This window comes from Arvicanthis niloticus, chromosome 7 (genome assembly GCF_011762505.2).
Source record: "Arvicanthis niloticus isolate mArvNil1 chromosome 7, mArvNil1.pat.X, whole genome shotgun sequence".
In the NCBI taxonomy this organism is placed as follows: Eukaryota; Metazoa; Chordata; class Mammalia; order Rodentia; family Muridae; genus Arvicanthis; species Arvicanthis niloticus.
Window position 1 is genome coordinate 87,885,452 of NC_047664.1, and position 22,683 is coordinate 87,908,134.

The 22,683-nt window shown below is 43.0% G+C and overlaps 1 protein-coding gene across 1 annotated transcript in view; it reads left to right on the top strand.

Moving 5' to 3' along the window:
- The window catches only part of Rufy3 (RUN and FYVE domain containing 3), a 73,738-nt gene that overhangs the window by 25,289 nt on the left and 25,766 nt on the right, over window positions 1-22,683 (top strand). Inside the window, 5 exon segments of the mRNA XM_076938757.1 lie at window positions 15,084-15,257; window positions 16,790-16,907; window positions 17,662-17,671; window positions 17,673-17,764; window positions 20,424-20,547. Of these exon segments, the coding sequence (XP_076794872.1) occupies window positions 15,084-15,257; window positions 16,790-16,907; window positions 17,662-17,671; window positions 17,673-17,764; window positions 20,424-20,547 (518 nt within the window).

Genomic DNA, 22,683 nt, shown 5'->3' on the forward strand with positions numbered 1-22,683 from the left:
GTATAGTGCACAAAGAGGCCAGAAGAGGACATCAGATCCTCTAGAACTAGGATCATAGACAATGGCCGGCCCTCATGTGGGTGCTGGGGTAAACAACAAAGTCATCTCTCCATCCTCACATTTCCAGTATTTGTTTCCACGTTTCTGTTAAAAGTCACAATGACATGCTTGTTGGCCGCTGTGCCTGCGAGCATGTCACTGCCACTCTGTATAGGAAGCACACAGTGATCAGGGTGTACACACCAAGATGGATTCAGCACAGCGTTAACTTTGGGAGGAGGGGCAGGGGCAGGGCGGTGGCATCTCAAAGTCACTCCTCCTGTCTCTCCATGCCAAGTCGTGGGATTATAGAAGGAGCCTCCGTCCTGCGCCTCTTGCCTGACTGGGTGATCAGACAATAACACCTGGGGGCTGGAAGATGGCTCAGTGCATGGGGTCCTTGGATTATGATCTTGGGACCAGTTTGTGTCTCCAGATTTTGTGTCCAGTCTGGGTGTGGTGGTAGGCATCTAATGCCAACACTGCAGAGCTGGGGTGGGAGGATGCATGGATGGAGGTTCAGAAGAATCAGTGTCTTGGTGTCCTGTGTGTGCGCGCGCACACACACACACACACACACACACACACACACACGGGCACACACACACACGGGCACACACACACGTGCACACATACACGTGCACACACACACACACACACATGGGCACACACACACACACGTGCACACATACACGTGCACACACACACACACACGCGCACACACACGGGCACACACACGCACGGGCACACACGCACACACACACATGGGCACACACACGCGCACACACACACACACACACACACATGGGCACACACACGTGCACACACACACACGCACAGGCACACACACGCACGTGCACACACACACGTGCACACATACACGTGCACACACACACGGGCACACGGGCACACACACATGCACACACACACACACACACGGGCACACACGCACACACACACACACACACATGCACACACACACACACGGGCACACACACACACACACGGGCACACGTACACACACACACACACACACACACACGGGCACACACACACACACACACACACGGGCACACACACACACACGGGCACACGTACACACACACACACACACACATGGGCACACACACACACACACACGGGCACACGTACACATCTTTTGCAATCTGCCCCAGTGGCAGTTAGTCTTAGATTTATATTGCCAGGTTCTCAGAGTAGTGATTATGTGTGCACAAGGCAGTCTTTGTGAACTCCATGCAAGAAGGCCAGGGGCAAAGTGTTCTGGACAAAGTTCATCTTTTTTTGTTGTTGGTGTTGTTCTGCGGGAGAGCACTGTGGCCGGTCACCCTCCTAGGTAAGTTCTGTCCTAGCCTCTGGGGTTCTGTAAAATTCTAAGTCTGGATGAGAAATGTTAGTAGTTTTTACTTGTATCCCAGCCTCAAAGCGAAGTCCAGGATTGCTCGAGGAGGGCTGGGCCCCTCTAGCAGCGCTGCTGTGTGTAGACTGGTTCTGAGTCTGTGGGTAGACTGGTTCTGAGTGGCTTCTCGTCCTTCCGCCAGGTGCTCCTGCAACACTGTCTCCTCCTGTGGCTCCCTGCAAAGTCTCACCATTTTAATCTCCACTGACAGACCTTCTGTGTTAATCTTTAATCTGGGCCTTAAAAATAGACTGTTTTTCTTTAGTTCGCTGTTCTGTGTTGTAACAGTGTCTGGCCATGTTCTCCTGCCCCCACCTACCAAGTGCTCGGGATTATAGGTGTGTTTGTGTGCCATGATGCCTGCTTCCTTGTGTGTTTGAAACAATTATTAATTTCATATGTGTGCATGTGTGTGTGCATGTCTTTCTAACTTTTTGTATGTCTGTGTGAGTGTATGAAATGTGTTGTGGGTATTTACAAAAGACAGAAGAGAGAATATTAGCTCTGTCAGAGCAGGAGTTAGAGACATTGAGGTGGGGGTGGGGAGGGAACAGGCTTGTTATTACATGGATATTGTGACATGAACTCTAGTCTTCATGATCGCTCTTGACCACGTATCCATCTCAACCCTCACCCCTGTGTAATGGGGTGGGAGAGCTCACATGAGCCCTGCCTTGGATTATCAGCTTCAGTATCACAGAAAACTAAAGTCATCCATTGTGAAATATGAACCATTTCCAGATTTTTGTAGCAGTGATGACACTTAAATGAAATTGCCAGAGTCCTGAGTGCTGGCTGGGGAGAGCAGTGGGGGTGTCCACTCTGTACTCTGCACCAGGTACATCTCGTCTCTGTTTGACAGGAGTGTCATTACCAATACTAGGAAAAGTTGCACATTAAAACATATTTTATTTACACGTATGTGCATGTATGCATACCACACAACAAAGCTTACACATGAAATTCAGCATAGCTTTTGGGATTGGTTTTTGTCTTCTGGGGCATGGTTTTAATGTCAAAGCCAAGCTGCTGTATCCACCCATGCACTGTTATTGCTGCGTTACTGCGTAGCTTAGGGACAAGCAGCTTCCTGTGCTGTGATTAAATATCCACAACCCTACATAATTGCCTGCTGTATTCCTTACTTAGAGAAGTAGGCAAGAAAAGAGTTTAGTCTGCTGTGCTTCCTAATTCAGGGTCCTTATACACAGGTCTGTCGTTAACTGCTCGATATAAAACAGTCTGTATTCATACGCCCCTTAAAATGTATTACAGGCCATTAAGATGGTTCCACAAATAAAGACCCACCCTCGTCTCCAAGCCTGACAGCCTGAGCCGGAGACCTACATAGCAGAAAAAGAGAACTGAGTCCAGCAAGCTGTCCTCCGACTTCTCCATGTATGCCATGACATATGCACTTACATGCATGCACACACACACAAATAAATTAATAAGAATATTATGGGGTTACCAAGATGGCTCAGTAGGCAAAAGCAACAGCCAGGTAGGTCTGGAAACCCTAGTTCAATTCTCAGAAGGTGAGAACTCACTCCACAGAGTGGTCGCTGACTTCAGGATCCATCCTTACACATACATCATACATATACACACAGTAATAAATAATTTTGAAATAATTTTTTAAATGAGATTACTAAGTTCTATTAAGTGCTAACCATGCACTCTGAGTGTTTGCTCTCAGTCACATGACACTGTGCAGGCCATGAGAGTGCTGGGTTTCCTTCTGGGTCAGCCTTAGAAATGGGAACTGATGCTGTTTAGCCAGTGAGTGTCAGGAGCTGCCCTGGCAGGCGTCACCATTTTCACTTATCCCTCTGGCACAGTTATGCATCTATAGTACATTCTTTTTTGTTTTTTTGAAACTGGGTCTCTCTGTGTAGTTCTGGCTATCCTCGAATTTACTGTGTAGACCAGGCCAGCCTTGAACTCATAGAGATCCAGGGAGCTCTGTGCTGGAATTAAAAGACATGCACCATCATACCCAGCCTACAGCAATTTTTTTAAAATTTATTTTATGTATATATGAGTACACTGTAGCTATTTTCAGACACACCAGAAGAGGCATCAGATCCCATTACAGATGGTTGTGAGCCACCATGTGGTTGCTGGGAATTGAACTCAGGACCTCTGGAAAAGCAGTCAGTGCTCTTAACCGCTGAGCCATCTCTCCAGCCCTACAGCAAATTTTTAAACCCGACCTGTTTACAATATTAGAAGGTCATACCAGTTTGCTTCCTATTGCTATAAAAAGCACTAACCAGGATCAGTTCAAGTAGGAAAATGTCTATAACATCATAGGGGGCGGGGTTCAGGCAGTGTCTTTGGTAAGAACCTAGAGAAAGGAGCTGGCACAGGCCCTGGAGGAACGCTGCTCACACACAGGCTTGTTCCCCTTCACCTGCTCAACCTGCTTTCATACATAACTCAAGGTGCCACCTCCCACAATGGTCTGGATCCTCCCACATCAATCTTTAGTCAAGATAATGCCCTCAGGCAGTGCCTTAAGGCCAATCTTAGGGAGACAATTCCTCAACTGAGGCTCCCTCTTCCCAGGTTACTCTAGTTTGTGTCAAGTTGACAAAAACTAAGCAGCACAGGCATTGAGATTGTTAATTGTTGTCCTCTCTAGTGTGTCAATGTGCATCTTCTTGCTACATCTTGTTAATCATACAACTGTTTGCAGCAGGTAAAACATGCTTGAGGCACAAATACAGTATCTTTAGAAAAATCAGGTACAGGTGTTATACTTGAATGAATGTATTAAATACTGTTATTGTTTTAATAATTTGAACATGTTGTAGAAGGTACAACTTAAATATTTAATAAGGCTGGACATGGTGGCACACACCTTTAATTTCATAACTGGGGAGGCGGAAGCAGGTGGCTCTATATATTGTACATAGTGAGACCCTGTCCCCAAAACAAAACTATTTTAATAAAACGTTTAGAATTGGGGTTATAAAAGAATAGCATACCTGTTCTCTTGGTGATGTAGAATGCATGCTAACCACATCCCAGGCCACTGTCTATTCTGCAGTAGAATAGATTTCTGAGGCTGATTAAGGAGAAGTTAAAGTGAGTCAGGGGACAGCTGCTGACCTCCTGCTGGGCATCTTTAAAGAAAAAACCAGAACTGACTATGATGGTTTTCTGAAATCCCACCCTATAATCCCAACACTCAAAAAACTGAGGCAGAAGGACTACCCTGACTTCAAAGCCAGCCTGAGCTACAGAGGGTGTTCCAGGCCAGCCTGGGATGGGCTGTGGAGTGAGTCCTGTAGAGGTGGAGGCAGGGCTGGCAGAAACTGCTCTACATGGAACACTGAAAGACATGTCAGACAGACGCTTGGTGGGCACTGCACATTCCCACCTAGAAATTTGCTTTCCAGATCTTCTGCACAAGTCTTGGAGGAGCTTTATGGTTTTGCCTTACTAAGGAAAGATTTCATTGTACTAAGTGACAGGTATAGTTTTGGTGAATAAAAGGTAAGACTGGATGTTCATCCTGTTGACTGGCAGGATACCATAGTGAATCTGTACAACAGTGGTGTGAATGGGTGGTTGAAGGCACGCTTGCATGAATGGCAGCACATAACGTTCTCAATGGGTTGTAACCAGAACAGCATATCAAACACGACACGCAGTGTCTTAGTCCCATTTACCATGAAATTAAAGGGGCAGCATTGGAAGTGTCCATTTTTTTTTCTGGATGACACACTTTCTAAGGGATCTTTGCATATACAAGGCTATAGTTTTTAAAAGTCTCTGGGGACTAGAGAGATAGATCAGGGGTTAAGAACACTTGCTACTCTTCCAGAGTCTTGGCTCTAGCCACTTGAGGTACAGCCACCTGTAATTCCAGCTCTGACTCTGACAGCCTCCTCAGGCTTCTGTGGACACCAGCTCAGGTGGCAGAAACACACAGACCACACATACACATGAATAAAAGTGAAATCCTTTAAAAAGAAGAAAGAAAGGCTGGGGGTGGGGTGGGTGGGACAAACTCCTGGAAAGCAGTTTTCACAAATTTACCTGGCCTCATTTGGTGATAAGTTATGCTTTGCATTCTCTTTAGACTTCATTATTTAATCTGAATGCCCACTCATGTCTGGCAGAAACATTAGCATGTGTGGTTGTGGGTTCTGCCCAATACTTCCCTGGCTAGTGCTTCATAAGGTCACCTGACTATTGACTTTTAGGTGGCTGATTTTATGTGTATATAGAATAGCATCATTTGTCTTTGTCCTATGGGCAAGAGTTAGAAATTGTGTTGAGAGTTTTTATTATTATTTTTTAAAAAGTCAATCATTTTCATCATGAGATTTGTTCTAACTCTAACAAACAAACAAACCAACTAACCCTGCCTTCAGCTGTAGTGAAGTGATCAGTATAAGTTCTGAATGGTGTTAACGTGGCATATGTTTAGACTACAGAGTCAGGTTTGGCTTCCAATAGAAGAAAATCTGTGTCGCTTGTTTCTTCCCATTGGAAACCTTGAACTAAGATATTCAGTAATAACTGTAATGCCCCTGCCTCCTTGCTGGTGTCCCCAGTCCCTTTTCACTGTTAATGTCTGTGTTAAATGAAAGAATCTCAGCCTTATTTTTAACAGCGCTTTCCTTTCTTGGCTTGCATGACATTTTATCTTTCTTTTCCTTTCTTTTTGCCGTTTGCAAAGACTCTTGGGAGGATTTGACAGATTTGGTGGAGCAAGTGCGTGCTGACACAGAAGGTGCGTGCCACACCAGCAACTTTCAGCTCGTTCGTTTCTGTTTCCTTTTCGTTTCCTCCTTTTCTTTTTAATTTTCTAACCACCTTTCCATTGTTTTTCATAAGAAGGAGTGTCAGATTTGGGTTTTATGTACCATGGCGATCACTAAGCAGTCCCTGTGCTTGGCCGTGAGTAGTGCAGTGTTCCTGTGTGTGCAGTGCTCCTTAGGATAGTTGTCAAGACATTTAAACGGGACATTATTTATTTAAAAGATAAAAGGGGCAATGTTGTAAGATTACATCAAGCTTTTCTATGACTTTTTAAAAACTTACTTATATATTTGTGAGTTTCACAGCAGCCAAAATTAATAGCAATTTCTGAAAAGTATAAAGAGTCCAGCCTGTTTTTTCAGAGTGTTGGATCTGTAGGGTCTATATCAGTGGTCTGCATCAAGATGATACAAATTGCACATCACTGCCTTTTGAATCCTCTAGTCTTTTCTAATTACAGTTTTATTGAGATGTAATTCTGACACCAGGTAAAGAGTACATTTTACAGTGTACAGTGTGACTGTTAGTGCGTTCACAAAGCCGCGTGCTTCCGTCACCACCGTCTAATCCTGTGTTTTCATCTCCCTCAGAAGGAACGCCTTCACCCATCACCAGCCACTCCCTGTCTCGTCCACCTCCCTGTCCCTGCCAGGCCGCAGACTCCTTTCTGTCTTTGTAGATCTGCCTATGCTAGACATTCTGTGTAAACCTGTCATGAGCTGTGTGTCTGTCTGTTCATGGCTTCTCTCTGCACATTTTCAAGATCCATCAGTGGCACGGCCAGAAAACTCTCTATTGTATGGACACCATGCTTTGTCCATATGATGTGGATGGGTATTTGACATTGTTACCATTTGGGGGCTAATTGTAAGGAATGTTTCTGTGAAAACACAAAATGTGTCCACACTGTTTCATATTGGGTAAATACCTTGAAGTAGAACTCTAGATAGAATGGTAATTCAGCAGCTTTTAAGTGTGTGTGTGTGTGTGTGTGTGTGTGTGTGTGTGTGTGTGTGTGTGTGTGTGTGTGCGCGCGCGCACGTACACCCCTACAGAGGCTAGAGGCATCAGGTTTCCTAGAGCTGAAGTTGGTGGTGGTTGTGAGGTACTTGTGGGTTCTGGGAATCAAACTCAGGTCCTCTGCAAGAGCACCATGCACTCTTAACCCCTGGGACAAATCTCCAGCCCAGAGGTTTGTTTTTTGGTTTTGTTTTTGTTTTAATTCTTCTCAAGTTGACATGTCCTGGCACTGTTTGATCACAAACATCTCATCATTTCTGGACTCTGGGATTCATTTCACGAGTCTACACATCCATGTTAAAGAACAGTTCCTCTCAGTCTTGATACCATGGCTCTGTTATTAGTTTTGAACTAACAGTGTGTGTTCTCCAATACTGTTTTTCTTTTTCTAGATTATTTTTGACTCCCCTGGGTCCCTTGTATTCCTATAGGTGTTTTGGATAAGCTTGCCAATTTCTGTAAACCAGAGAGCTGGGGTCTTGATAGGGCTTGCTTGGCGTCTGTGTTAGGTGAGGAACACGGCCATCTTAGAGCCATTGACATGGGATGACTGTGTATTTTGATGCTTTAAGTTCTCAATTCCACATTTTGTTTTCCGTGCACAAAGCTTGCACCTTATTTGTCAATATATTTTTATTTTCTTTTTGGTACCATGTGAATGAAGTCATCTTTGAATGCCATTTTAAGCTGTTGATTGAGTTTGGTCCCTTCTCACCTACTAAGAATATATTCCAGATCCACCGTTGATCATTGAAACTGCAGCAATACTAAAAGCTATATGCAGTATGATTCTTTTTATATACTTCTGAAGGAAAATATTCACTTATTAGGTATAATGAGAGATTAACAGTAACTAATAACAAACAACAATTATAACAATATAGTTTAGTAGAGATTATACCATATGACCTCATACTTTATGATACTGAAGGCACCGCAGCTTGTTTTTCTGTCCTTATAAAGCTGAGAATGTTCCCGTTTTCACTTGACAAAAGCACTTTACAGTAGAATGTCTCTCCAGTCTGGATTATCAGCGTCAGCACTGTTGCTAATGGCCATTAGTAAGTAATAAACACACCGGGACTGCATCTAAGACAGCTTCTGAGTGACTGACAGACATATAGCTTATGTGGCATCGAGATGCCCCACAAAGGGGTGATTTCAGTGTCCATTGTGGGCAACAAAGGGAGTAGGCTGCTTCTGTTGTACTGCATAGAAAGGCATGCTACGTAAATCCCATTGCTCGTTTATTTCTGGAGTTTTCCATTTTTAGATCACTGTGACTTGCAGAAAGCAATATTTGAGAGAGAGAGAGAGAGAGAGAGAGAGAGAGAGAGAGAGAGAGAGAGAGAGAGAGAGAGACTGCTATACAATTAAGTCCTGTATTGATCTTGTAACCCCCCATAGTCTTGCCAAGTATACTTTCTAGCTAATACTTTTTCTTTGTTATTTTTGGGATACTTTAACCCTTTAATACCGTATTTTCTGGAAATATTTTTACCTCTTCCTTCTAGTCTAGATGCTTTTTTGTTCGCTTTGCTTTGGTTTGGTTTTGGTAATTGCCCTGGCTAAATTCTCCTATAGCGTTCTTTAGAATGGCCATGTGTGTCTTGTTCCTGGTCTCTAGAGAAATCATCAGCCTTCCCCTTGGTGGATAGTAGATAGGAGTTTTCCTCACTGCCTTTTACCAGGCTAAGGATCCCCTTCTCTTCCCAGTTTGTTACATAATAAAAGTAAAGGTTGTTGGCTATTGGCTGCTCTGTCTGCATCTGTTGGAATCACAGTTTTTATTAATTTGGTGTATTACATTGGCTGACTTGTGTATGTTAACAAGCCTCACATTCTGGCATAAGTCCTGCGTGGTTGTTATGATCGTCTCTGTGCTGCCAGTGTGGTGTTAAGGCTTTTTGCACCTGCGTCCATACAGAATATTATAGTGCAGGTCTGCCTTTTCTTTCGTTGTCTCAGACAATGTTGGTATGGAAAGCTGGACAGTTCCATCTTCCATCTGTGGAATAGTTTGAGAGGTGGATGTTAGTTCTTTAAATGACTGATTAAACTTCAACAATGAGGCCATTTGTTTTCTGTGGGATTTTGTTTCACTGTATTACTGATTCAGTGCCTTTGCTTGTTACAAGTCTACGCAGGTTTTCTCTTTGACAGTTTTGATAGTTTTCTAGCAAAGTGCCTGCCTTACCTGTAATCAACATACATGTTTTTCCTTTATGCTTTTGTTTGTTTCTATAAAGTCAGTGAGTCCAGTGTCTACTCTTTCCTTTCTCCTTTTTTTTGTATGTTTGTTTTAGTCGTTTGACTCTTGTGCTGGTCACTGGATAAATGTTTGTCAATGTTTCTTCTTATTGCTGTTTTAGGGAAGAAGGTAAGCTTACAGTGTAATAAGGGACAGAGCTCGTCAGGGCAGGGAGAGTATGGCACCTGGAGTGTAAGGCAGTTGGTCACACTACATTTCAGTTAGGGTATTACCAGATAGCCCAGGCTGACTTCAGATTCACAATCTTCTTGCTTGGGTGGCCTGGGTACTAGGATTACAGGTATGGGTCAGTATTTCTGGAGTTTATATTGTTGATCTTTACCAAAGATTCAGCTTTGAGTTTCACTGATTTTGTTTTTTAAGTTCTGAGTTTGTTTTTCCCCCACTATCTAGTTATTTCTTCTCTACTTAATCTCATTTGTTCTGCTTTTTTTGGTGATATGCATAATATATATTCTGTTATGTCTATTATATCTTAATTTATTGGATATTTATTATAACATATTATATTATATTCCTGTTACTTGCCTTACTGGAATCATGAAGTTTTAGCATACTAGAGACGGAAGAATCTTCTAAGTCAGTGTGTCTGAAGCTTTGATGCATGTGCGAGTTGCTAGCCGGTTCACTTTAGGTGAAAGTACAGAACCTGATTTACCAGTGCCATGAGCCTAAGCTCTAAGCTCCTAACAGCCTTTCTGTGATCTAACTGTGGTGCTTCAGGACCAGTGTTCATGGTATTTGATGTCAGAGTAATTTGCAGGGTTTTCTGAAGGGGGAACATGGCTCTTTCTCTATATTCTGTGAATCTTTCTGGGACAGTCCCTAAAGAACCAGTGTCACAGTGTGACATGAGGTTGCTTGATATGAATGTGTGTTGTTTGCACAGGATAAAAGAGTTATAGAGCTAGTCCAGCCCTCTCACTGTTATTACCCTGCAGGGTAATTTAAGCTGCAAAGAGGTAAGATTTCTTGCATACAATCAGATGTTAATGTATACAGGTAAATAGTTGATACCAATAAGAGTGGGTATAAACTTTCTAAAAGAGCTAAATTTCAGCAAAGTCCATCTTTGGATTATACTGTTAACAAGAAAAGACAGCAATAAAGATAAATGGATTTATGAGTAGATGTTTTCAACCAGCTACTCTAACAGTGCACCTCAGAAGGAGTGGTACTGAAGTAAGTTCCTCCCCAGTCCTGCCAAGTAGAAATATATGTGCTATTGGACACAGCATGTGGAGAGCATACAGGTAGGACTGTAAACAATCAGGTTATCTATGGGGCATACAACTGTGATTTTAAGTGATGGACAGATACACAATAGGTGTGGTGGTACACACCTTTATCCCAGCACTTGGGAGGCAGAGGCAGGTGGATCTGTGTGAGTTTGAGGCCAGCCTGGTCTACATTGCTAGTTGCAGGACAGCCAGAGCTACATAGTAAGACTCTGTCTGGGGGGTAAAATTTTTGATAATGCTTTTATTTTTTTCTCAGTACCAGAAATTAAGCCTGGATCCTCACATATGCTAGGCAAGTGCTCTGGGACTGAGCTACACCCTTACCCTTTTTTAATTTTTAAAACTATTTGTTTTTATTTTGACACAAGGTCTTGATAGGTTACCCTGGCTGGCCTTGAATCCACTGTCTACCCAGAGAGACCTTGAATTTATGACCTACCATTTTAGCCTCCTCGAGAATCTGGGCTTCCAGGCCTGCACTGCCTGCTCACCAAAATACAGCTTCAGTCATCCAAATAATTAGGAAATCTTGAGGAGTTACTGTTGTCAAACACATCCTAGTTTAACTTCCTGGGAGTTAGGTTTACGCTAACATACTACGTAGTAATATAACATTAAATATCTCTTGTGTTCCCATAGTTATTCATAACCGTTTCAAGGTTTTGTTGTATAGATGTAAATTGCTACTCTCTAAGGGTCACGTAAGTTCCAGGTCAAGAGTTTTATCTTTCAGAAAGGGTTGAACTCTCAAATCTAGTCTTCCAAGAGCTTATAGACATGCCCTTGAATCAGAAGGAGTAGCAGAGAGTTTCTCTGTGTAGCCCTGGCTGTCATGGAACTAGCTCTGTAGACCAGGCTGGCCTTGACCTCAGAGATCTGCCTGCTGCTGCCTCCCGAGTGCTGGGATTAAAGGTATACATCACCATGCCCAGTTCAACTTTTTTTTTCCAGACAGGGTCTCACTATATAGTCTTGACTAGCCTAAAATTTATTATATATGGCCTCAGACTCACAGAGATTTGTCTGCTTGTGCCTCCTTAGTACTAAAATTAAAGGTGTGTACCACACCACACCTAGTCTGTATTTATGGCACCCATATGTGCGGATGCCGGAACATAGGGATGCTACTAGAGGCCACATCTTCAAAAAAGAACACAGTATCAGCTGCCATTAGCACCTCAGTGAGGGGAGGGGTCACCGTCTACACCAGAAGTCCGCCTGCTTCGATCTTGTCAGGTCTTACAGGTGATCTGAGTTGTCGTGAGGCCATGTGGGGCCGCTGGGTCATGTTCAGAAGACGGCACTCACAGGGTCCTCCTGCCCTCGACACCTCCTCTCCCCAGGTGTCCACGGAGCCTTGGACACTGTGCATTTATTTTTATATCAAGTGTCAGATTTCCTTGTGGCTTTGGTTTACCCTCCCCCACTCCTTCCTGTCTCTCAGCTCCCTGTCCTTCCCCACTTACACCTTTCCCCCTCCAGTCTTTCCCCTCCCCTTCATATCACAAGCATCCTGCTGCCCTGCCCAGCGTAAAGACTGCTCCCCCTTTAATGGACCTCATTCTAGCTTCCTGAACTCTGCGTGTACTCACTCCACATACATGGAAATTAATAGCTCTGGTCTACGTTTAAGGGAGAACATGTTTGTCTTTCAGAGCCCAGTTACTTCTCTTAATATAATATTTTCTGGTTTCACCCATTTTTTAATGTTTAATAACCTCATTTTTCTTTATGGCTGAATGAAATTCCATTGTGTATGTGTAGAACATTTTGATTATCCATTTATGAGTTGATGAACGTCTAAACTGTTCCATTTTCATGCCATTGTGAATAGAGCATCAATGAACATAGATGTGCTGGGGTCTCTGCCCTTGACAAGTTGATCTACAGTGAATAAAGAGATTCATCTGGGGCTGGAGAGATGATGGCTGAGCAGTCAAGAGCACTGACTGCTCTGCCAGGGGACTCAGGTTCAATTCCCAGAGCCTACATGGCAGCTCACAACCATCTAGAACTCCAATTCCAGGAGATCTCATGCCCTTTTCTGGCCTCTGTGGGCACCAAGCACACATATAGACCCATATGGTACACAGACACATATGCATGCAGAACATCTCTATACATAAAAAAGAGAGAGAAGATAGCCTTAAAACATTTGTCAGCCTGCAAGTAATGGGCCAGTTTCAACTGTCACGTAGTTTTTCTCTAAAATATTACCTGAGCCAAGGGGTGCACAGGTGTGCATCTGTTGTCTTGGCTACTCAGGAAGCAGAGGCATAAGGACTTTGAATTCAAGACTAGCCTGGGCTATGTAATGAGATGCTAGCTCTAAAAATTACTTAACCAGGTAATTACAATATTAGCTAAGAGAACACTAGAGTAAATCAGGATTTTCAGAGTTAGGGCCGTAAGTCTGTTAATCTCTAAAGTTAATGTAAATTAGTTTAAGGTTCGGTCATTTTTGCTTCATTGACTTAAATATAAAGGCAAATATAAATGAAAACATTGTATGGCTAAATACCCTGTTTTGTGTTGTTTATTTTAATTATAAGTGCAGTTTTAGCAGGACTGTGGTCTTCCTGAGCAGCGCTAACATGTTTCATGGATCTCTGGGCAGCTTTTGCTCTATTTTCATGAATTATTGATATGTGCTGATACTTGTGAGTATATGCAGATACCCAGTGCAGACACAGAGCTTTCATGGCAAATACAAGTCCAAATTCTTCTTTTATGGATTATGGAACCTTGGACCATAACACTGTTAGGTCCTTGCTCTATTACCAAAAGAGAAGAGGAAACCGGCTGGCACCAGTTAAGAGCACTTGCTGCTCTCAGAAGCCCTGTACTCTGTTGCCAGCAGACACATGGTGGCTCACAGTACCTACAGTTCTAGGTGATCTGACCCTCTCCTGGCCTCCACAGGCATGGCATGCATGTGGAGCATTGCATGCAGCAGTAAGGAGATGTGCGTGCAGGGACGATCTGTCATGCCTGGAGGACCAGCATCATCTGTGTCCATCCGCTCACTCATAAGTAGATTGTGGTGCAGCAAGAACATGGGTTGGAATTGAACAAAGGCATTCTGGACTCTGGTTCCATCACTGGCCACTATGCTATAGACCAAATACATAGCTCATTACAAGATGCTATTAAGACTACAGTTGGATATAGTTGGTGGTACATGACTATAATCCCAGTACTCTGGAGGCTGAAGCTAGGGATTGCTATTACTTCTAGTGAAACCTTGTCCCAGGGAGAGAAAAAAAAAAAATTCCACGTAAGAGGTACATAGTACCTGGATCTTCTGTGTTCTGTCAAATAGAGTACGGTCCTGGGCCCCTATTCCCAAATAGCACTGAGAGACAGATACTGTGTGCTGAGAGTTGAAAACTTAGGAGTTAAATTTCTTGTACCACATTATACCAATAACTTATTATGAACTAATAACGATTGCCTTCGTTAGGGTTATATTGCTGTCATCAAACACACTGACCAAAAGCAGCTTGGGGAAGAAAGGGATTATTTGACTTACATATCTTGAATCAGAGTCCATTGAGGGAAGCCAAGGCAGGAATTCAAACCAGCCAGGCAGGAGCAGATGCAGAGGCCTTAGAGAAATGTTTGTTTCTTGTTTGCTCCTCACGAGTTGCTCAGCCTGCTTTCTTACAGCTCCCAGTATCACCAGTTCATGTGGTATCACCCACAGCGGGCTGGGCCCTCTCCAGTGAGTCACTAAGAAAATACTCTCCTGGGTTGCTTACAGCCCAGTCTAATGGAGACAGTTTCTCAGTAGAGATTCCTTCTTCTGAGTCCAGATTTATCAAATAGATATAAAAAACAACAAGGACAGAGCTGGCTGGTATTGATACCAGTAAGTATATAGAACACTTGCAGTAGCTTGTAGACGCACAGCATCCTCCCCCCAAGGTGGCTCTCTCTCAAGCACTTCATATGCTATCACACAAAGGAGTGAGAATGGCTGCTAAGCCGCCTGACCCAGTGCAGCACAGCAGGAGGCTGGGCCAGGGATTGGGATAGGTAGAGCATCAGAGGCACATTGAAGGCTTACAATGGGTTGATAAAATAATTCAGTTTTGCTCTTAAAAAGATTAATCATGGAAACTAACAGCTTTTTCTACAGCAAGTACATGGCCAGGAATAATACACCAAAAATACTTGGCAACCTCCTTGGCTCGTGGCAAGTCCCAGCAGTCTGCTTACCTTGCTTCATGCCATCAGTGCAGGCAGTATGGTGAACATAGTCTGTTTTACTGTGTGCTCTCCCACTAAGGAAGCTCATTCTCTTCCCCCACAGACCCTAATTACCTCATGGCTAACGAGCGCATGAACCTGATGAACATGGCAAAGCTGAGCATCAAGGGCTTGATCGAGTCAGCTCTGAACCTGGGGCGGACCCTGGACTCTGACTACGCACCTCTCCAGCAGTTCTTCGTGGTGATGGAACACTGCCTGAAACACGGCTTGAAAGGTGGGCTGTGGCCTCACTGCAAATGTGCAGCCGGCCTTAGCAGTGCCCAGCAGGAAAGAAAGTCATTTCCATGGAGGCAGAGTAAAAATCATGAATGAATATGTTAGTGGTCTTGGCATGGTGGCCCACACCTTTAATCCCAGCACTCAGGGAGCAGGGGCAGGCAGGTTTCTGTGGGTTCAGGACTAGCACGTATAAAGAGCAAGTTTCATGCCAGCCAGGGCTACACAGTAAGAGACCCTGTCTTTAAAAAAAAAAACAAAAAAACCATTTAGCAGAATGTAACCTGTATAAGCACAGAATTTTAACTGACTTAAAGGACTTAAAGTACATAAAAGTACAGCTGTCATTTGATGTTAGAATTGGAAGGACCTTCATCATTAAGCAAATCATCTGTTGGACAGGGAAATGGGCCTGCCTAAAATGAAGTTGTTACCTACCTACCCAGGACACAGGCTGGGGCAGGGCAGGTGCTGTCTCCGAGTCCTGGCTCTTCCCACGTAACCAGCTCCAGGGCAGGCCTCGGACTCAGGTGCCTGTTTCTTTCCTTCCTCCCTTTGCAGTACTCAGCTTGTCATTGGGTTATTTTCTCCACTAATACTACATGATTTTAAGTACTAACTCATTAAATATTATATAGGGCTAGATCAAAAATTCTTTTTAAATTTAATTTTATTTTTATGTATGTGGATGTTCTGCCTGCATATGTGCCCATGCACCATGTTTGTGCCTAGTGCCCGTGGAGGCCAGGAAAGGACACCAGGTTCCTTCAGACTATAGTTACAGGCTGCCATGTAGTGCTGGGAATTGAACCTGGGTCTTCGGGAAGAGCAGCCAATACTTTTAACTGCTGGGCCATCTCCAACCCTGATCACAAATTCCTCTTTAAAAAGAAATAACTGAGTCTTAGAAGTACAGATTTTTTAAAAAATATTCTATGTATTAAGAAACCATAATTTTTACATGTGTTTATGTGATGTGGTATTTGTATATGTGTATAGTTGGGTACATACATGTATGGAGGAGTGTGAAAGCCAAAGATTGATATTGAATAGTTTCTTTCTCTGTTAAAGTTATTAGCAAAGGGTCTTTGGCTGACCCTGGAGCTCACAGACTCAGACAGCTTGCCCAAGGATTCCCTGTCTTAGTTCTCCTTGTACTGGGATCGTGGGGCAGCCACCACACCCTCCTGGCTTTTATGTGGTTTAAGGGTTCCAAACTCTGGCCCCACTTTTGTGGCAAACACTATTTTACTGAGCCATCTCCAGCATGCATGAACAATGTTTAAACTAATAGCCTAGGATTGGATACCTAGAAAAGATATTGAAGGGGGTGGGGGAGAGAGAGAGAGAGAGAGAGAGAGAGAGAGAGAGAGAGAGAGAGAGAGAGAGAGAGACAAGAGACAGAGAGAGAGACTGACTGACTGAATTTATGTATAAGCACAGATATACAAATATACATGCACTTTTATGTATAGCAGGGTATTTATGTTGTGAAGAAAATTAAAATACTATTTTGTTTTGTTGCTTTAGCCAAGAAAACTTTTCTTGGACAAAATAAGTCCTTCTGGGGGCCTCTAGAGCTGGTTGAAAAGCTTGTTCCAGAAGCTGCAGAGATAACAGCAAGTGTAAAAGATCTTCCAGGACTCAAGTAAGTCTCGGGTTAAATTCTCGTTGTCTCCTTGGAGAATGGTGCTCACGATACTGTGCTTGTTTTTGTAGCACTCCAGATTTGTAATGCTGTTACGTGTAGACACCAAGGGACCAGCCTGTATTCTCTTAAGAATTGTGTGCTCTTGAAGGAGACTTACAGAAAGTTTGTCTTCGTATTAAAAATATCAGACATCTCCTTTTTATTTATCAACAAGCCTTAAGAAATTTGACCTAGGGAGATGTTATGCCTGGCTTGATTTGGGGAAAACAGCTGCATTCTATGGGATTTTAGAGCCAAGATTAAGTGATCCCCAGAAACATAAGTCCTGCCTTCAAACTTGAGGGGAAAAAAAATAAAGTAGAGATTAGCTTTCACAGGAAGCTGGTGTAATGTTAACTGAATGGAAGCTTGCACTGCCGGTGTGCTTAAGAATATCTTATATAATCCACTCTGAACTTTGGCTTCATCAAATACTAAACTGGTGGGACATTTCCAGGTGGGCTAAAGTTTAGTGTCTGCTCTTCATACTGTGGCACACTTACTTACTAATGTAAATGTTAGAGTATTTGTCCCAGATATCCTAGTCTGACTGTCCCACCCAGTTACGTGTGCAAGAGTAGGTGGGGATCTCAAGTAGGTCCTTTGCTTATACTGTAAGCCCATTGGCAGGAGCATGAGTTTGTCTCATGCTGCCTCCAACCCTGCCTCCTTTACTTGTGCACTGAGCCATTTGATTTCTTTGTTCTTGCAGGACACCGGTTGGGCAGAGGAAGAGCCTGGCTTCGTTTGGCATTAATGCAAAAGAAGCTTTCTGAATATATGAAAGCCTTGATCAATAAGAAGGAACTTCTCAGGTATAAACACTAGTTGAACTTTCTTCTTGATATGTTCTGCTGATATCATACAAACTCAAACCACAGATTCTATCCATTCATGTAGGTCAGAAACACTTGATGCATGACAGTTCATCAGTTCTCTGGACCATACCTCACACACTCACTCCTAGGCCCAAGAGGGTGGGTGTTTTATACAATTATGTTATCTGTGGCTATGACTACATACAGTCCTGTGTAGGTCAGGCCAAAACATAGCACCTCCAGGAAAACCAGGAAGGCTTCCAGCACCATGGCCTGTGCACAGACCCAACAGGACAAGAAGTTGACATTGATTAGGTAGCATTAAAAAAGTCATGTGGATGATGAGTTCTCTAGGGTACATAGCAAAGCCTTGTCCATACATTACATTACAACCATGCGTTAACGTAACATGCATACATGCATATGTATGTAACATACATACAACTATAAAATTAAGAATTAAACTCAGGGGTTTGAGGGGTGGCTCAGCAGTTAAGAATACTAACTGCACTTCCAGCAGTCCTGAGTTCAATTCTCAACAAACACATGGTGGCTCACAACCATCTATAATGGGATCCCATGCCCTCTTCTGGCATTTCTGAAAACAGATACAGTGTACTCATATAAATAAATAAATCTTTAAAAAAAAAAAAAAAGAATTAAACACAACCCATAAAGTGAAGATGTTTGGTTTTGGTTTTTGGTTTTGTGAAACAGAATTTTTCTGTGGCTATCCTAGAACCTACTCTGAAGACCAGGCTGGCCTCAAACTTGAAGAGCCATCTGCCTCTACCTCCCGGGTGCTGGAATTAAAGGCATGCCCCACTATGCCTGCCAGCAGGAGTCTTATGTGTATTCTCTGATGAGCAGGTATATAAGCTATTTGTATAGTAATGATTATTACAAACATCTCTTTTGCCAGGCAGTGACACATGCCTTTAATCCTAGTACTTCATAGGTAGAGAAAAGAGGATGTCTGTGAGTTCAAGGCCTGCCTGATCCACACAGCATGCTCCAAGACAGCCAGGACTAGGAAGAAAGACTCTGTCTCAAAGTAGTAGTAGTGGTGGTGATGGTGGTGGTGGTGGTGGTGGTGGTGGTGGTGGTGGTGGTGGTGGTAATTATACTAAAGTAAACAAATACAAACCTATGAAAATAGACAAAAATATTAAGATGCAAAAGAAAAGATTTAACTACCTAGTAAACATAGAAGATGCTGTGTGACTTCGCCAGCTGCTGTAAAAGTACATATTAAAGCAAGTTGCGAGGATCAGCACGGTGACACAGTGGGCAACCTTACATAAGCCTGATACCCAGAACCCACATCTACCAAAAGAGTGATCAGCTCCTTCAAAATGTCTTCTGGCATTCATACACCTGCAGTGGCACACACATCCATACACAAACACATAGATGGATGGATGGATGGATGGATGGATGGATGGATGGATGGATGGATAGATTGGATAGATAGATAGATAGATAGATAGATAGATAGATAGATAGATAGATAGATAGATAAATGGATGTAATAAAACAAGGTGATGCTGCCGTTTACTAGCCAAAATGAAAGGGCCGATGGTACCAAGATGGCACCCACCTCTAGTTCTAACACCAGGGGAGTAGATGCAGGATTGCTGCAGGTCCCAGGACAATCGTGCTGGCATAGTGGGGCTCTGCTTCAAACAACAAGTGATATCAGTGTTGGTAAGGATGTGAAGTGACTTTGCTAATGGGAACGTTAGTTGGCACAGAAAACTTAATGAACTATTCAGTATTATTGGTAAAAGGTAAGTGTAAACCCTTCTCATGCGTCTTGATGCAGTGACCTAGTTACCATGTTCAATAGAAATGCATTCTGTCCAGTGGACAAACAAAATGTTGATGGATGTGTTTGTGATAGCTGCAACCGTGTCTATTACACAGTTAATCACAGCATATCTTACAGTGCAGGGACCCTAGTTAGCTCACATACGTACGTTACGTTATGTAAGAACGAGCCTCATTTTCTCGCACTCTGTCTGTCTGTCTGTCTGTCTGTCTGTCTGTCTCTCTCTCTCTCTCTCTCTCTCTGTGGGTGTGTTTGTATATATAAAGACATATATAATAATTTGTATTTAACGTATTTATTAAAGAAATGTGCTTAAAAATATATTCAAAGAAAAAGGGGGGGGCCTGTTGGGGGCTGGAGAGATGGCTCAGGGTTAAGAGCACTGACTGCTCTTCCAGAAGTCCTGAGTTCATTTCCCAGCAACAACATGGTAGCTCACAACCATCTGTAATGGGATCTGATGCCCTCTTCTGGTGTCTGAAGAGAGCAAAAGTGTATACTGGTATATATAAATAAAATGAATAATACTTTAAAGGAAAGAAAAGAAAAATTTTTACAGAAAAGAATTTTAAAAAGACACAGCGTTGTCCCATGGCGCATCATGAACATAGACAAGTCAGCAGAGTCTGTATACTCCCCTCAACGACAGCTCCCAGTACCTACAGGATTCACTCATGTGCCTGTTAGAGAAAATGTCTACTTATATAAAAGTATTCTCAGACATGCCCATGCTTGACGATGTGGTGGGAGGTTTTCCCTTTGCCTCATGTCCCATTTGAGTGTGGAGGTCTCAGTATAACAGTGCCCTGTGGGTTTCTATCACAGTGAGTTCTATGAAGCCAATGCCCTCATGATGGAAGAGGAAGGAGCTATCATCGCTGGTCTCCTGGTGGGGCTGAATGTCATTGATGCTAATTTCTGCATGAAAGGAGAAGACCTGGACTCACAGGTATGGAAAACTCTCACAGAACCAAGGGAGTCAGTCACTCTGGGTCCTGGGTCCTTTGCCTGGAATGTTTAGCTCACACTAACCAAGTTAGAAGACTGTGTGAGCATCATAGACAGGATTTCCATTCATTTTGATGTTATAGAATTAATATTCATGCCTTCCTGCTTTACACACCTAAAATTAATAAAGGAGAAGGCTAATACTGTATGGCTGGTTCTGGCTAAGCACAAAGGGGAACAGCCTTGAAGAGAAAATGTTATCAATGTATGTGTGTGTGTGTGTGTGTGTGTGTGTGTGTGTGTGTGCGCGCGTGTGTGTGCCCGAGGCTTGTACAGTTTACATGTGCTGTCATCCTTAATTCTCCTTCAGACTTTGGTCCCAGGTTACACTTTGAACAATTTAAACAAAGCTCAGAGGCTGTAAGTCCAGCCACTTGGGCAGATGTGAGGTTTACATAGCATAGCCATTGCCTGAATTATGCTATTTTCAAAATAACATCTTGCTCACCTGTCAGAATTAAGCTTTACCTGATAAGTACACAGGGGACTTGACCTTCTGACGTTCCCTGGAGCCTCTGAGAGGCTGTGCTTTGATAGGGAATGGGCAGCAGCAGTTGGGGTGAGCCCCATCTTCAGTTGTTGGGGGACGCACATGAAGACCAAGCTGCACATCTGCTACAGATGTGTATTCTCTCTGGTTGATGGTTCAGTCTCTGGGAACCTCCAAGAGCTAGTTGACTTTGCTGGTCTTCTTGCACAGTCCCTGTTCCTTCCAGATTCCTCAGCCTTTCCCCCGAGTCCTACACATGACTTCACATAATTTCAATTATAGAACAAAGTTGTCTTTCTCTCAGTGTCTAACAAGCCTGACTATTACTCTCTTCCAGTTGTATTGGAGGCAGCACAGGGCCTCTTTAGATAGATAAGTTATTTCTATTATTTAATATTTCCTAAGCAAGTTTATTAATAAATCCTTCATAGGATTGGTTTTACTTTTTCAAGTTCCTCCTGCAGCTCAGTGTGAATATAAAAAAGTTATATTTTTATTTTTCCAAATTCTTGTCTTAGCTGTACTTCCTTTAATGTATACAGGCTGTATATTAACAGCCGGGGCACAGTGAAGGCCCTGAAACCCAGCTACTTAGTTTCAAAGTCCGTCTTTCTTATTTTCTACCTACATATATCTTGCAGTTATGTAGGGGTTTTTTGTTTGTTTGTATATTTTTTGTTTTTTTTTTGGGGGGGGTGTTTGGGTTTTTTTGGTTGGTTGGTTGGTTGGTTGGTTTTTTTTGGTGCTTTCCATTTCTTGCTATGTACAGATAAAAAGAGTAGTTAACAGGGTTATTGTGAGCAGTAACGGAGTTTGTAAACTCCATTTACTTTGCTCAGAGCCACAGTGGAGTTAATTGCCCAGTAATATAAAGATGATTTCCCTGAAGCTGCTTCTCACTGCTGTGTAAACATCACATGGTGGCTCTCTCCCTTCACTCGGGACTAGAGGAGCGCTGCTCAGTTTGGACTTCTGTCTTAGGAAATAAGGGCGTGTAATAAAGTGGCCTGTTTGAGAACTGGAGATGTCCTTCAGTAAGAGTGACACCAGACTGTCAGCAGCGGCCATTTGTGGGTGATGCTAAGAATGTGGGGTGTTTTAAAATTGCTTCTGTTTTTCTGATTCTGTTAAACACACAAGGGAATTGGTGTTGTTTTGGATTATAATATAACTTCTATTATGTTTTGAGTTTAGAGTATAATTACATCATTTCTTTTTCCCTTTCCTCCCCCAGACCCTCTATTAAATCCCCTCTTTGATCGCTTTCAAATTCCATACCTCCCCTTTTAAAATTGTTGCTACATTTATATATGTATATATGTATATATGCCCCGAAATATGACCTGCTCAGTCTGCTCCATGTTGTTTGTATGTTTTCAGGGCCGAGCTTTAGGTTTGGATGATGGTCAGTGTGCTCTTCTCTGGAGATTTATTTCTCTCTCTCAGAATCCCTTTAGATGCCCGTAGTTCTTTGTGTGTAGCAGGGGCCTGTCGGGCTTTCTCCTGTCCACTTTGACCTGTCTTTTGTGGCTGTCCTTATTCAGCTCAGGTTTAGGCAGTCGTGTAGCTGAGACTTTATGGGTGTAT